This window comes from Aythya ferina (genome assembly GCF_964211825.1).
Source record: "Aythya ferina genome assembly, chromosome: 17".
Lineage (NCBI taxonomy): Eukaryota > Metazoa > Chordata > Aves > Anseriformes > Anatidae > Aythya > Aythya ferina.
In genome coordinates, this window is record NC_140316.1 from 5,865,083 (window position 1) to 5,881,603 (window position 16,521).

Consider the following 16,521-nt stretch of genomic DNA (forward strand, 5'->3'; position numbering starts at 1 on the left):
TTCTTCAGCCTTGTGCAGTCCAGAGGCAGGCAGGTCACCACATCTTCACTGTGATCATCAGGGGTTGGACCAGATAACCTTCAGAAGTTCCTTCCAACCTGATTTTTTCAATGATTATCTGTGTTATCCTGACATACATTTGACACAAGCTATCATGTAACTGCAAAGAATTACAAAAAGATCTCAAAATAATTACTGGCTAAGCCATTAGAAATACAAATAAAATTCTAAGTAGACAGCTCATTAAACCTATGAAATAGGAAAACATTTCTGAGCCATAAACTCTGCACATTCAAGAAAGCATTCTGGCAAAATACACTCGCCTTGTTCTTACATTCTCCCTAGGCACCCACTGCTGGCCCACGTCCCCTTTGGAGTGCCCATTCTGCAGCTAAGGCCAGGCATTAATCCAATTCCAGGACAATGTTTAAGCCTTCCCAACAGGATGGACTGAAGAAGAACAACGGATTACAAGAGACAACAAATTGAAAAATGGTAAAATCTCTGGAAGGGCACATCAGGTAAAGCACCTCTGGCACCACCTATTACTTGCGGAGGGAGACAGGGCACTGGGGCAGTCATATTTTTGGACTGACCTAACAAAACCCTACGGCATCAGAAAAAACACTCAATAGCATCATAACATCTGCCAACTACCAATCTCTGGAAGCTGCCAGCCTGTGGTATAGTTGCAAGTACGATATGGGGATTGTGTTTGTAGGAGAGCACAAGCTGGATTTATGTATCCATTTTCTTAATTTTTTTTTTTAGATATTAGCTAGCTCCTCACTGCACAAGTAGTTGCAAAGGGTATACAAATGTACTTATTATTCCTGAACAGACCAGATAGTGATTTTGTCATTATTACTAGTTTACTTGAAGATTCTAAAAATAATCCAGGGCATAGAAGCGTGCACTTGAAGAGAAAAGCAAATAAGGTTTTCCCTCCTCCAAATTCAAGTACGGTTAGCAGACAATAGCAATGTAGGATCACTGAAATGTGTTTTTTTTTTTTCCTACATTGAAAATGACTAGGCATTCAAGTGATTCATACATTTAAGTAAAAACAAAATACACACATGCAAAATTTCAGTGCTTTAACACAAAAATGTCATCATGAATCCATTCTCAGTGCAAATGAATGCCACGGTAATACTCGAATATCTGGAATAAGCAATTTAAGAGCTGAAATAGCCTCTCTTGGTTAATTAATTGCTATCTTTGTTTGAGGAGGTGTGTGGCAATTTGCAGATAGCAATGTTTATACAAGAAATGCTACAAGCTTCATTGTTGCTGCCCACCTCTACCCACAAAAACACTTGGGTTATAATCAGCACCTTCAGACAAACTCTGTTACACACAAGGACTTCATTCAATCAAGAGGATTACTCCTAAGACATTTCTGTTTTCTAGTACCTGTTTGTTTGTAGTTTGGTTGCTTTTTATGTGTCAGAGATTCCATTCAATAGCTGTCATGGGCATAATATTTTATTCTGAGAAGTACTGCATTTATTTTGAGCATGTTTATTCTCTGAACTAAATATTTAGTTTGATATGCTTGCTGTAAATAGGCTCAATTGCCCCTTAAGGTAAAAGGCCACAAGCTACAGTGTCACAGCTCCTGCTTTCAGAAACAGTTTGATCTATCTTAAGTGGAATAGTTTCCAGAGAAATGTTTCCACATGGTAAGTATTTGCCTCTTAATTAATCTAAATCCCTTAAAAAGAATCAGGCTCTCAAGGACTGTATGTCACAGCTGCAGAGAAGCATATTTAGAGGGAAGAATAAGGTGAAGAATTAGGTGAAGAGCAGTAGAAAGCTAAGGAACAGGAACGTTGGCATATCCAGTCATTCGAAGACATGAGCAACACTGAAAGGTGATTTCTTTCTCTCTACTTTAAATGACTGATGTAAAAGGAAAGCAATATTCTTATTTACTTAATAAAAACATGAAGGGAAGCTATAGTCTAAAATAAATGCATTAATACAGTCACTTTCAACAGAATATGGCTGGCAGTATCTTAAGTCTGGCCCAAAGTATTGGATATCCACATCTTGAAATTACTTGTTCTTTGCTCATATGCTTAGTGCTATTTACATTCTGAATATAGCTAACAGTATTAGACAGCATCACATTGTGTTTTTTGGCTCACCAGAGTTGCAACTCTTTTCTGCTTTTCCCCTCCTGAGCAGTTCCAAAACAACTCCAAACTACATGCTGTGCAAGTGCTGCATGATTGCCACTGGAGCTCTGTTGCCCATTCCTTCAAATAACTGTGCTTACACTGCAGAGCATTAGCACAATTATTTTTTCAAAATGAATGCACCAAACATTTTCTAAACCTTAATTTTGCTAAAAAAAATTTTTTTTTTTTTCAAATTAATACACTCAATGACCATCACCACAATACACAAGGAAGGCAAAACCCTTCTTGATATATCTCTCTGACAAGTCCATTGTACAAAACACAGCCTGCATAGCCAAAGGTACTAAAAACCTTGGCTAGTATCATCTCACAAGGAAGCATCATTTTACCTTACAAGAAAATCAGCTATTGACTGTCCTCAGAGGAAAATAATAATAATTGATTACAAAATCAAAGCTGGAGTGAATACTGCTTCCAGGTGAATGCAAATAGTGGCAGAGAGGAAAATCTAATTACTCACAGACAAAGAAACAGCATTCAGTCTGCACTGACAGGAAAAGAAAAAAAGAAAAAAAGAAAAAAAAAGGATGAAGCAGTAAGGAAATGGAAGAGAAAACTGCAGGGGATGATTCCATAGGGATGCTGTGATGGAAGGAACAGCTTCAAGGACCATGTATTTCAAAGAGCTGATCCCTCTGCTTCCCCTTCCAACTCAGGTATACCTTTTAGAAAGGCCTATTTCCCTGGTAAGGATTAGAAAGACACTTTTTACCTGCATATGTAAAAGACAACTGACTGCAGCCTCAGGTATTTGGGAACAGCAAATCTCTTACCTCTGCAGTACTCCAGGAAATTCAGCCATTTTAATATTTTCTTAAAGCATGCTGTAGGATTGACTAAGGGATGCATCCATCCCCCAAAGAAATGGCACAAAAATCCTTAAATATTATCTACTGCTGCACTAAGGACAGGCCATCCACAACACATGCATACAGGAAGGCAAATTGCTTGGAAATGCTTAACATCTGACTGCTGATTAGATCACCTCAGGACTGCTTTCTAGAAGAAGAAGGGGATATTGTTCATAAACACATCCCCATCGGCTCCTAGCAGTGCCTGCCATAACTTTCCTCCTTCCTGCAAACCTCTGGACCCAGCCACCCAGCACTTGGTGCTCCATTTCTGACTGTTGCATACCAAACATGAACAAAATGCAGCAGGGGAGCAGATCTTTTATGTTTTTAACTAAAGCATAGCACTTTGTCTTCTCTACACAGCTCAGAACGCTACCACTTTTTCCACCGGTCTCTCAGTTGGATAGGAAAAGAGTCCTTTACTGGAGCTGATAAGCTCCAAGGACAAAATCCTACAACAGCAAGTTTCCTATCTGCTTCCAACCATAAATAATTTTGTTTTCCACTTGCTTTGTGAATTATTAGAGATATTTACCTAAAATGTATTATTGCTCCACTGACAATCAGCTTGACATAAGTGTTGATTTATTGTCTTCTAGAAAATTATGTTGCAAAGTTACTGTGTAGAAATAATTGCTGTCATGCCATAGTTTCCTGGAACTTGTTACTAGAACCAGACTGCTTTAAGTGCAATGTGCAGGTCCTTCAGGAAAGTGCAGTTAAGATTTAGAGCTAAGGTAACGTCACACATTTACAGAGCAGCACCACAAATAACTTGACCATGTGTTTACAGTAATTTTATTTACAAGTTACCACATGACACCTGTAGTACTACAGTTTTTGTAACACCATTAGCAGTAAAATAAGTCACATCTAAAGAGTAGGAGACAGCAGAGAAAAATGTGCACACAATGCAGAAAAGCTATTCAGTTATGACTGAAAGTAGGTATTTTTCTACAGACTCTGAAAGCAAGGAGGAATATACGTGTTGAAAAGAGCAAGTTCTTCACCCCTGTTATTTCTACAATTATTTATTTATTTATTTTTTACAGCAATACTTCAGTATGATGAGTACTACACACTAGTAGTCAGATGCAAGTGGTGGGGAGATAACTATCTTAATACCTTGTCCTTTTGAGCACCCAGAAAGGGAAAGCAAACCTTCCCTCTTTTAAAGGAAAGTTATCCAGGGCAGATTTACTTGCAGAGCCAGTAGTGCAAAATTGCTACTGAGGGGTGAGGAGGGACAGAACTTAAGACTAGAGAGTTCCCATGCATTGCATATTGCCTGTGAGTTCTCATCTGGTCTGGAGTTAAGTAGTTGGTGAGCAAAACCAGTTGCAGCATTCCACAAGTCTTTTTACAGTGCCATGATCTAATAAGGCTGAGCGTAGCTTAGCAGAATCCCAAAATCGAGCAGAGAAAAAAGCCCTTCTGCTGTTTTATAATCCTTGGCTCTAACGATGCTGGTGTTGAGCCTGGGCCTTTCTCAAGAGGAAAAACGTGGAGGAGCATTTCTGAAGAAACTCTCTAGTTCTAGATGTATTCTGATGATAAGAAAATAACCTTATTGCAGCATCAGATGCAACCCTTTTCTGCTTCAAAGTACAGCAGCAGCTTCCAGAAAGCAAACACGGTATTCAGGATGCATCCTGCCCTGCCCTCCTTACCCCACCCACCTCCCACCCCACCCCACCCCCCACCCCCCCCCAAAAAAAAAAAAAAAGCAAAAACGCACACAAAAAAAAGCAAAACAAAAAACCAACTATCTTTAATAGCCTGGTGCAACTGTCAATGCACAAAATCCATGCTAGTGGCAACTGCTGGAAAAACAATGAAATAAAAGCTGCACAGTAATAATTATTTCCACTACTAACTACACACAGGATATATTGCTTTTGGTACAATGCCATTTATTGTCACAAGAAGAAAACCAGTGATTACGCTGGGCACACATGAATTATGCAGACCTTTGCCATGCTGGAATAACAGCATATTATAGTTAGAGAAATGTCATCAAGTCAGCTGTAAAAACAGCTTAATACAGTTCTCCCAGCATACCAAACCACCCTCAAAAACAAGTTTATAAATTAAGCTTAAGCTACAAAAGAATACTTAAGAAATGACCATTTGTTTTTTCCTTAATCCCCACCTTTGTCCTGAGGACTGCATATACACTGCACATGAGAGCAAACAGAATTAAACACAGCTACAGTGACACCAACAACATTCATGTACGTACTTTTGAATGTGCGAACTGGCCTGCAAAAGTTTGTTCCCTCCACATTTGAGGCCTACCTATTCAATGAACCTGTAAAAGTGTATACAAGAACTAGCAAAGCTTTAAAAAAAACAGAACATGTTAAAAAATCTGTTTTGAACTTGACTCTAAGATGTGTCAACTAAAAGCTAGAATATTTGTGAGTTTTAACACTTCTAGGAATATAGAAAGGTTTTTTTTTTAGCCAAAATTTTCTCTCAAGTGCTAGCTATTAAAACTAAAGGTGAGCTAGGAGAAAGGCTTGACTAAAAAACCTTCCCCTGAATTGTTCCACTCACTTGTGATATAATCAATTCACTAAGTCTCAAGCCAAAATTCTGAACATTCAGCATTTTTGCATTTGCAGTTTTAAGGCAGAAAAACATCTTCGGAAGAAGCCATTTAGTTTTAGATATAAGAACAAAAGTAGAAGGTACATCTTAAGTCTTTTTCAGTAATAGCTTATTATTATTATTATTATTATTTTAAGTATGCTATTCTCTTACAGCTTTGGGTTTTACTATTTTTTTGCTAGAAATTTTGAAATAGAAGTGTGAAAGAACGCATCCTATTAGAGAGACTAAAACAGTTTTCCATTGTTTTTTCTGGGTTGTGTGTTCAAGTTTGGCATTAAAATTGTAAGGTGGAATTAACACATTACTGTACTGTGCAACACCTTCGCTGGTGCTACCCCAGGCACTACAGTGACCGCAGGAGGGGGACTGCATTGTGCTGTGCAAGTTTTCTCCCTAAAGCCAGTGGTTGGTGTGTTACCAACAGGCCATAAGTCAGCTGCCTGTACCCAGGGCCCAGCTCCATGAAGCACAGCTGGGTCTGTGGCTCAGCTTTACAGAAAAGAAAAAAAAAAAAAAATAAAAGTGGAGTTGTGAGACTGTACGCGAACTACAGCCAGCAAAAGAAAGAAAAGAACGTAAGTCGTAGCGGTTGAAGTACTTGGGAGAAAAATGGCATCATGGAACCTATAAACCCTGAGGAAGAGAAGCATTGCTGGAAGACAGTAAAAACTCAGCAAGATTAAAGGTCAGCTCAGTCCAAGCAGCAATGGAAGGAAACAGAGTAGTAGTATTTCAGTTGACAAGCTAATACAGTCGAGTGTCATACAAATGAAGACTCACAAGATAAACAAGAGTATTTAACTCAGTGTTTTTAGATGAGAAAATTTAGATGAGAAAATGCTGGAAACCCAACATGCTGTCAAGGTATTTCTTGCTCTTTTCCATAGAATCGGAGAAAAAAATAAGATTCCTTTGACCAGCTTTCCTTCACAAACATAAGCTACTTGTAAGCGTGTGTGTTACAAGGAAAATGAGAGGCAATTTTAGAAAACTAGCAAGAGGTTTCTAGTATTCACAAGGTATTAAAAAAAACTTTGGAGTCAAAAAGGGAAAAATTTGAACCAGAGTCTGTTGAATCTCAGGCTGAAGTTCCTAACAGCAATAAAGAAACCCAGTGGAATGGGGTTTCACATCACATCTTACATAAATGCATTGTCCCTTTCTGTTCCTTGTATGTTTTTATATTGCCTTCCCAGAAATCAACACAGTTACCAGGTCACATGCTATACTTTCAACAGGAAGAATCTCAGGAGATCTTCCAGTTTTTATGCTTACCTCTTCAATGGATTTACATCAGTTTAATTAATACAACCAGTAAGCTGTTATCACCAGAACCTCATGAATCCCACAGATTTTTCAAACAACTGAGAATTCCACTTCACTTTGAATGAAGATGACAGAGAAAAGTAAATTGGTGAAATAGCAAGACATACTGAAAAAATGGACAAGTTGTGAAAGAGTTGTGAAAGATACCTGAAGCTGTGTGAGTAATTCATAAAATTGAAAGATAAAAGGGTTTACAGAACAATTCTCATATCTAACTTCCAAGATTAGCATTCACATGAACACAGCATGAGCAGAGCTACATTTGAACACTGGTCACCTCTTGCACTTGTACGAGTGACTGAATGTAGTTTTGCAGAGTAACCAAAGCCTTCTGAGAAACCAGAGTTCAAGCTGCAGAACTCTTCTGAAGCTGAGTTTCATGTGCAACAGAGCAAGATAACCATCAACAGAAATGGCATGTAGCGATGTTATGAAAGTTTTTAAGTCTCCTACACTCATTTTTTAAGCTTGTCAAGTGTTATGTATATGCAAATTAGTAACAAGAATAGCAAAATAAAATGTACAGAACACAGAAGCGCGCATCTTTGGTCTGCAGAGAAAGTACTGGCATCAGAGACATGGCTTATACTTGAAAGCAGTTCCTCACATGCCTTTGTATTTGAGTGCACCATCTCCCCCAGCTCTGGGGGCCCAGCTTCCAGGGCACTCTAACTACAACAGCCCAGCCCACAAGAACAGACCTGAGTACCCACCTATACAGTCTTTGACCCCAGGAGTGTAAGACTGCCCATTACACTTCAAGCTCAGGGATAAAAAGGCTCAAAGGATCAACGTCAGATTCTGGTGGAACACAGAAAATATGTGTATTTTAACTAACCCCACTTAAACAAGCATTACAAGAGTGCTAATCAGCAGCTTGTCAAAACCTCCAGCATGACAAGCTGCAGTTTTGTTACATCTTGAAGTAACTCACTGAAATACGTATGTTGCAATCCAATGTACTGCTGGCAGGAACAAAAAGACAAAGGCAGCTCAGTCAGTGAAAAAGAACATGCATAACCCTATCTATAGCCAAATTAAATTCTGTAATATCCCGGAAGAAATGGCATTTGCTGCTGTGAAAGCCAGAGAGGGGACGGAGAGATGAATTTTAACGAGCCAGTTTTCAGAGTTGTCACAGACCTGTCAGTTACTGATAAACACTTGTTAGTTTCAGGTCACGTTTTTTCTGTTTTCATATTAATTACAGAAGTTTTTAGCTGCCATCATCCAATTACATCTTTTAAGACCTCAGTTCTTTAGCACAGCTTGATTTTAGGCTTAAAAATACAAAAATAAAAATAAAACCCAGATAAAGCCCATTACAGTGATGTAACAGTGCACTGCTCCCAGACATCACAGAAAGTTTCAAACCTTGGCCTGAGAAGAACCTTTTTCATAGCTAAGTGAAAACATTTGGTTGGTCTATAAGGATTGCTCAAATCATTCTTTTCAAGAATTCCTGGGAAATGGGCTATAGCTATATTAATATCAAGACAGCCAAAACAATCTGTGCTCAATAATTCAATACCAATGGCTTTCAAGACTTTTCTTGCCACAAAGATACAACACTTCTGCCCGTCTGTAAACTTTACCTGTGATTTTTTTGGACAGCTTCCCTAATTTAATTTCAAGCTGGTATAGTCATACACTAAAACAAACACAATTGTGTATTTTAAAATATTCATGTAGGCTACTTGCTACTACACTGTTCAAGTGACAGTCATTTTTTAGACATGCTAATGTAATACACAGTGTATAATTTATAAAACAGCTCATGTTAAAGCGAAATTCAATTCATTTTTATATATGCACAGTACTATGCTGATTTGGTAATACAGGGACACAATTTAATGATTTTCTTTGCATTTGTTTTTACAAGATTCAGATGCCAAAAACAAAACAGAACATTAAGTTACCTGATTTAAAAAAGAAAATCACAAACGTTTACAACATTAAAAGAATAAGACGAAATATAAACCTTTGCTACTTACAATTGATCTATACAGATTAACCAAATCACAAATCTGTCACAATATAAACGTTTAATTGTTACAATGAATAAGAACATACAGAAAATGATTTATTTTTTTAGTTTTTTATATAAAATCTTCCTTTGCCTTTTTCTTAAATTTTAAACTTACCATTAACTAAATTAGCTATGCATGACTTGTGGGGTACATGACTAAGAAGGCACCAACAGTACAAAGCAAAGACAAAGCAGTTTGAGTATTTTAAGAGTGCTCTACACTGATACAACACAAGAAAAGGCAACAATAGTAAGTAATCCAGCTGCAACCTTTAGAAATTTGTTCTAGATTTACAAAGGTAGCCCAACTTTTACATTTCCTCCAATGTTTCACTTAGTTTGATCACAGCACATGCTACAAAAAAAAAAAAAAAAACAAAAAAAAAACAACATTGTAAGCTTCACTTTACTAATGTGCACTTTTCACTAATTTAGTGTCTTGATTTCAATTGTTAACTAAACCATTTTGAACCACAAATGAATTTAAAACTTAGTAAAAGGATTGTTTGGATTTTCTGTTTAAACCACTGCATTTACAAAAATACTTCCCCTAAAATCCGGGTTTACTTGAAGACATTGCTGTACAAATATAAAAGTACTATGCAAGGGACCAAATTCATGAGTATGTTGTGTGTATGTATAGACCTATATTTATACCATATCACTGTGCTGTAACAACACAATAAATTTATCAATAACCAAGGACTATATAAACTACACTAACATAAGCAAATATATATTAATAAAGTTTAAATCTATAGTACAGTTGCTCAGCAAACAACTTCGACATGGTATAAATATAACATAGCGTATTACAGTGGGCAGCAACAACAGGTTTTTCTTTTTCTCCCATTCTGTAAGGAAAACCATGCTAAACTCCTTGGGTTTCATTTGGCCACTGCTGAGTTATGTCACCACCTGCTACTCCTGAAAGATCATAGTGCACCACACCGCTCAGCCCATGTAGTGTGTTGTACACTTCAGACTATATATATATGTAATATTGATGAGGAAGATTCTGGTGACAGTCAGGATAGCAGAGTAAGATGCTCCTTTGCCAAAGCATCCATAAGAAGTTCATGTTTGCATATTTTTCTTCAGCTATAAAGTTGGAATGTTTCGACAATCAACTGTTTACATTCCTTATTCCCAAAACATCTTTACCATGAAATACATGTAACTTCAATTATGAGTTTCAGTTCTCTGCTCTAAAAATACAAAAAGTAGATAAAGGAAAAAAAATCAATGTAAAATGATGAAATAGCTGACCTAACAGTGTTTTAGGCACCTTCTTTTAAACCGTTTTCAAAATCTGACAAAAAAATCATGCTTCTGCACTTGATGCTTTAACAAATTCTGCTTAACAATGTGTACTGAATTCAGTAGAAGATAGATGAATGCAGTTACTGATACTGATGGATGCCAATTTGATTCAGCAGGATAGCTAAGGAAGAAAGCCTGAAAGCACCAGATGTTAGGTAAAGCAAACCCTTGGCTTCTCATGCCGAGAGACGGATTACAAAAGTAAATCTCCAGCGCCCCCAAAATCCAAAATTAAAGAAAATATTAAAATATTACTGGGAAACAATGATGAAACAAGCTGCCAAAATTCTTCCTTAATAAATTAAAACTGAGGTGTTACAAACTAATTTCAGTAACAGTCATCTTTCCAACCATGATTCCTGTAGTAATGACAATGGTACAAGTAGCAGAGATTCTAGAAATATTTCAGCTTCTCCAAACCAAGTGAGGAAAGCATTTTGGTAAAGATGTGTAGAAACGTCAAAAGAAATTTCTACACTAGTATCAACAGTCAAGTGCATATTTCTTCTGGAGAAATGTTTTTTAGCATAGGTTCCATACCACAATTCAATGATTACTTGTGCAGTGTCCTGATAATGCTCCTAATACGTTCCACGCAACAGAGGTTTGTGTACCACAGGAACTTCCTAATCAAAAATGCCCTTTAAGATGAACCCTTGCTTATTAAAAATTAGTTTTGGTAGACTAACACTCAAACTGTAAGAAAAGGAAAATTTTGAAATGGAATCTTGTAAGCACCCTTATCTATTGAAATCTAAGTTAATGGCTTTCTTTTCTTTGAAAAACAGACTTAAGTGGTATGAGGAAGCCTGGAGTTATTAACCAGCAAGCATCCTTGTATACTACAGTAGCAATTGAACCTGATTTCCATTCGAACACATTACCCAAGAGGAAACCAAAAACTAATTCTTTATGTTAATGTGAAGATATAAGATTTAAATTTATTTCCAGGAATTACAAGTGCATTTTGTTCATATTAGCAAGCAGTCTATACAATCCATTCTTCACTGCTGCCAAAATAAAATGAGAAAAAGACAGCAGAGATATGAAAAGCTAAAAATAGAACTATTTTTCCTAAGTTATTTGTTGAATAGCATTTCAGTTGAACACAACTCAGAGGTAACAATAGATTTTTTTTTCTCTCAATCATAGGCATGTGGCACTTAGACAATCATCTTTGCACAGAAAGCTTTAACAGTCATGCGAGGGCACAGTAATTATTTTAAACAAGGCAAATTTCTCACCACAGAGAGCAGTGGGGAAAGAAAAGGAGGCACTGCACTGGAACATAACACCTAGTAAACTCCACATTATACAATTTCAGTAACAAATACTTGAAAAGATCATTAAAAGGTATACAATTTTAAACATTATTTAGTGCTAGCTTTGTTTGGTTGTCCTAACTCAGCATTATCAGAAAAGTTTGATAGTACTTGACAACAGAACAGTACTTCATGTCACGAGCTCATGGAGGCTTGATTACAAATCACCATAGTGTAGGTTGCAAGAAATGAACTTGAGATGCTGACATGCTGTAGGAGCAAAAGTAAATTCAGACTTTCTCATTTAAAGATGCAGTGTTCCTCTCTGCAAGAATTCTGAATGTCAATGATTAGATTAAAATGTAAAACTATCAATCCTCATTTGAAGCATTTCATTGGTATGCAGTATGTAGACTGAGTTTATTAACATCATATTTTGGTTTCTCGCTTACCACAACATTCAGATGCCTTCCACAAAGAAAAGCATTCACCTGTAGGTCATCATGCCATTATGTTCTTTGCTAATCTTCCACCACACGGTGAATAAATATAAGTTGGCGAGCTGCCACTCATTCTCTTTGCACAAGTCTTATAAACACTACTATATGGTATGAACTTTGGAAGTACTACGCCTCCAACATGGTTAAACTTTAAATGATCTCTTAAAAAAGGCAGGGAGAAAAAGTAAAAGTTTCGTCAATACATGGAAAAATGTTCCTTAGATGAACTCAATTAAGATGGGTTCCTATGTGGCTATTACGCTGTATAGAATACCTATATGTACAGCACAGGACACCCAAACAAGTGCATAAGCAAGATTAACATGAACACGACTTATGCTGTAATCCATAGCATAATGGTATAAACCCCACTGGATGCTAACCATTTCTATTTAAAAAGGAAGTGCAAAAAAAATCTGGGATGTCACTGACTTAAAGTGCCCTGAATAGTAGCTTTTCTAAAAAAAATGCCAGCGACTTCAGTAAAGTCAGAAAAACATAGTTCATGGTGTAAACTTCTTATCGGTTAATGAATTATCTTCTTGGATATTGATCCAGGAGTGAAAGGAACCACTGCATCTTTCAAACCAGAAAGCAAGCAGTTAAAACACGGCCAGCAGTAGGTGCACTTACAGTACAGTACTGCAACAGGTCAACAATGGGCATTACGCATAGGAGTGTCAATTACAATTCTTCAGGCTTAAAAGATTCATTGAAAGCATGAAAAGCCAAAACTACCAGGAACTGCCCTCCTGAATGGCTCAAAGGAGTTAGTGGATAAGCTGAGAGAGGCCACAAGACATGACCAACAATAAAGAACTGGGAAGAGGAACAGCAACGTTTGAGCATGCCCAGTCCTTTAAGTCCTTGTCCTACAAAAAAGAGCAGAGACACATTTAAGTGAAGAAAGTTTTAACATTGTCTTTCAAAACAGATACGTTTTCCTATTTATGGTAAAACATAGTGTATAAAAACATGAGTCAGCAGTATCAATGCACATTATTTTTAAAAAAGCTTTCCCTGAGAAACTCCTTAACCTAGCAAGTAGCCAGGAGACCAGCTATATAAAATGTTAGCTTCATTATCCACATGGGTTATAACCCTCCAAACACAGGCTGTTCCCTGTGTAAATCCGTTTAAACTCCTAAGTGACAAGATATAGAAACATGACTATTAAACAGGAAGATATTTCTACCTTTCTCCAAATGAGTGAACTCGTTATTTATTTGAATAATTGCTTATTTTCACATTGTTTCTTAATTCCAAAAACTACAATCAAGAACTATGACAGGAAATAACACACTGAGCAGAGCTAGCTGATAAAGCGTGGGGCTGGGGAGGAGAGTACAAGTGCACAGGAAGGGACTTGTTACTGTGCAGTCCAAGCCAACTGCTAAGGACAGGTTTTCACTATGAGGGCTGCTTATATTTAAACTGCTGTGAAACAGAATATCTAATAATTCTAACCACAGATTTGTACAATTTACCAGCATATCATTATCAAGTTAAGTAAAATACTTCACTTTCAGCATCACATCAACCAAATCAATTTTTCATAATAGCACTCAAAGAAATTTCCCTTAGCACTGGATCACCAATAGGTATCTTTATCCCTGATCCTTTTATCCCTTAATCCCTAATACAACCTAGGTAAGTGTGGTCTGGGCAAAGAGGAAAGGAGCAGAGATCATAAACTGATTTGCTACAATGTTAGCTATTTGTTCTCCCTCCTTGATTCTATGGCCTTTTAATAACAGGTTTCATCTTACTCCATTTATGTTATTTTCTTTCAAATTTGTGCATGTACTCCTAGTGGCTCTTGTACAGAATTCACTTTAGAAAACACAGAACACGTACCAGCCATGTTTTTGCACCCCAGTTCTAATTCTATTGGTAATGCCCAACTAATAATAAAAGCCAAGAGTATGAACCTCAGGTTTATCTAAATTTTAATTATTAACATAGCTTTGAATGTTAGCTAGTAAGCTTCACAAATGAAACACTTTCTGAAAATCAAAATTACTTTTGTTGTGAACTTTGCTATTCAACACAATTATATTCAGTATTCAAACTAGTGACAACAGAAGTTATTCCTGTTAAAGTAAAAACTATTTTCAACAGTTTCAACTTTTTTTCCTTTCTACCAGTGCAACATTAAATAAAAGAAACTGGAGGAATAAGCAATACAGAAACTGAAATCCCATTTTTAGTGCAGAAAAATTACTGGTTATAGCAAAGCAATGAAGTTTCTACACAGTGCTGTCAAGGTCTTAAGATTTCCTGCAATGGAGACACTCACAGGCTAAACTTAACCTTTCTGCTAGAACTGCCAGGCAGAGATGATACTTGTAGAATGTTCATAGAGAATAGCACAGGATCCATTTTTAAGCCCACAAAATAGGCAACACATATTAGGCTGTCATCTTTGGGTTGTTTTTCTTGTCTAGCCACAAAGCTTACATACTTTAAACCACTAGCAGTATCACTGAAGTTTCTCAAGTGTTAGAAATATTATTCAGGTAAGTATTTGACAAATTTTGTACAAAACTAGTGAGACCTGCAAGCCTCATGGTATATGAAGACCAGTTAAGTTTATTGATTTGAAAAAATAAAAGTGTCAGAGACAGCAAATATCAGTACATTTTAAATTAAGAAAGTTTAAATCTTCAAAATATTAGCAAGTATAATCATAATTAATTTAAGAAAAGGTAGACAGCTATTTACTCATACAATTATTTCAGAAGTACTGGAAGTTACACTGAAGTTTTACGGTTCTGGGATTGTTGTTTGTTTTTAAATAGTTTAAAAGGCTTCTCCTCTGCACATTACATTTAAGGAAGAATTTTTTAAAAAGCATTTGAAGCCATATGACAAAATACTCTAGTATCTTGAAGGAAGATCACTGTCCCTTTGACAAGTTTTTTAGTTTTTTAGCTTTTTTTTTTTTTTTTTTTAAGTAAGATTTGCATTTCAAAGCGTTCACATAGCTTTTATTCTGAGAAGCACTAATTAAATGTAATTCTTATTCCTTAAATGTAACCTAAAAAGTAGGTAAACATCTCAAGACAATTGCCTGGATTCCCTGTAGACACTTCAGTGTTGCAAAGTAAAATAAACTCATCTCTTCAGTAACAGAATAGGACTGATGTCAAAGGAATAAGCAGAAAGTTTTTACTTCAGGAGCTTGTTAGCATATCAATAGAAACAGTCAGTTATACATTTCCCTAGTGGTAACCAGAGAGTTCCAGAATTCTTTCCCCCTTCCCAAATGGTTTCTTATTGCTGTGACTTTACCTATGCACTATTTAAGATGGATATCCTGGCTGGAATCTAGCAGTTTCCTCAAAAATCAGTTCTTTCAGCTTTTCCTTCGGCAAGTCATCCAACTCCATATCAAACTTGAAGGGTGCTTCAGCTACAGGCTTAATAATATAGAGAGACATTGTTATTTATTTATTTTTAGTATTACTGGTCTATTAAATTTCATGCAGTCCCTGTATGGGAAAACAATCTGAAAATAATGTGCTTCACAGAAATGTCTAATATTGTGCCATCTTCAACGAACAACTCCTTCTGTTAGTCCCTTACATGTTTTATTAGCTCAGTTTACCAAATTGAATCATAAATTGAATAAATAGCAAAATTTAAAACACAAGGTAAAATATTTGAAAAAGTAACTTAGTAACTACCTGAAGAAAAAATGATCTGAAATATTGTACTGTCCCCCTCCTTATTTCTTCCTCCCCTCCTTCTTCACCAGAAGTAACCAAAAATCCCACCAGCATAATATGAACTACAGCAAGTTCAGTTTTGGGGGCTGTTAAGTGTATAAACTGATGGCAAATTTCATTCTCCTGACTTTATATCGGCCATTATGAAACAAAACCACAGTGAACTGAGAAGTTCCATTTTCAGGGAGTACTCCCTTAGCATCTATTCATTTTTTGATGAGTTTCTAAAATGTAATACTAAAATAAGAAATATAAAATAAAGGAAGAACATCAATTTCAAGTTAGGAGTGAAGTTAAGCAGACTGATTTTCTTCCCTTATTTTTCTTTTTATTAAATGATGCATGTTTAAACTACTACTGTACATCTCTACACACAACCAAGTCTTTTTAATCTCAAAGAAAATTCAGAATGCAAAAAAACAGACATCAAGTAAAGCCTAGCAATTACGCTGTTCAACTGTTCATCGTTTTAAAAATGTTTGGAATTCCATTGTTTTTGCAGTTGTATGGTTCAAAGGAGAATACATACATATGTTTGCTTAGAAGGGTAATAATACAATTAACTTGTAGGCACCCAACTAAATGATACACTGAAGTTTATTTTTTCCTAGATCTATATTATAAGGCCTGATTAATATAAATTATGGTTTCCAAAGAACAAATGCATAGCTAC

The 16,521-nt window shown here is 36.3% G+C and overlaps 1 protein-coding gene across 1 annotated transcript in view; it reads right to left on the bottom strand.

The window, feature by feature from the left end:
- Positions 1-11,261: 11,261 nt before the first annotated feature.
- Positions 11,262-16,521, bottom strand: part of MAPK1 (mitogen-activated protein kinase 1) — a 34,618-nt gene continuing 29,358 nt past the window's right edge. Inside the window, exons 8-9 of the mRNA XM_084539068.1 lie at positions 15,412-15,539; positions 11,262-12,989 (exon numbers count right to left, since the gene is read on the bottom strand). Coding sequence (XP_084395194.1) covers positions 15,423-15,539 — 117 coding nt within the window. The 3' untranslated portion in view covers positions 11,262-12,989; positions 15,412-15,422. The remainder of the gene's footprint in view (positions 12,990-15,411; positions 15,540-16,521) is intronic.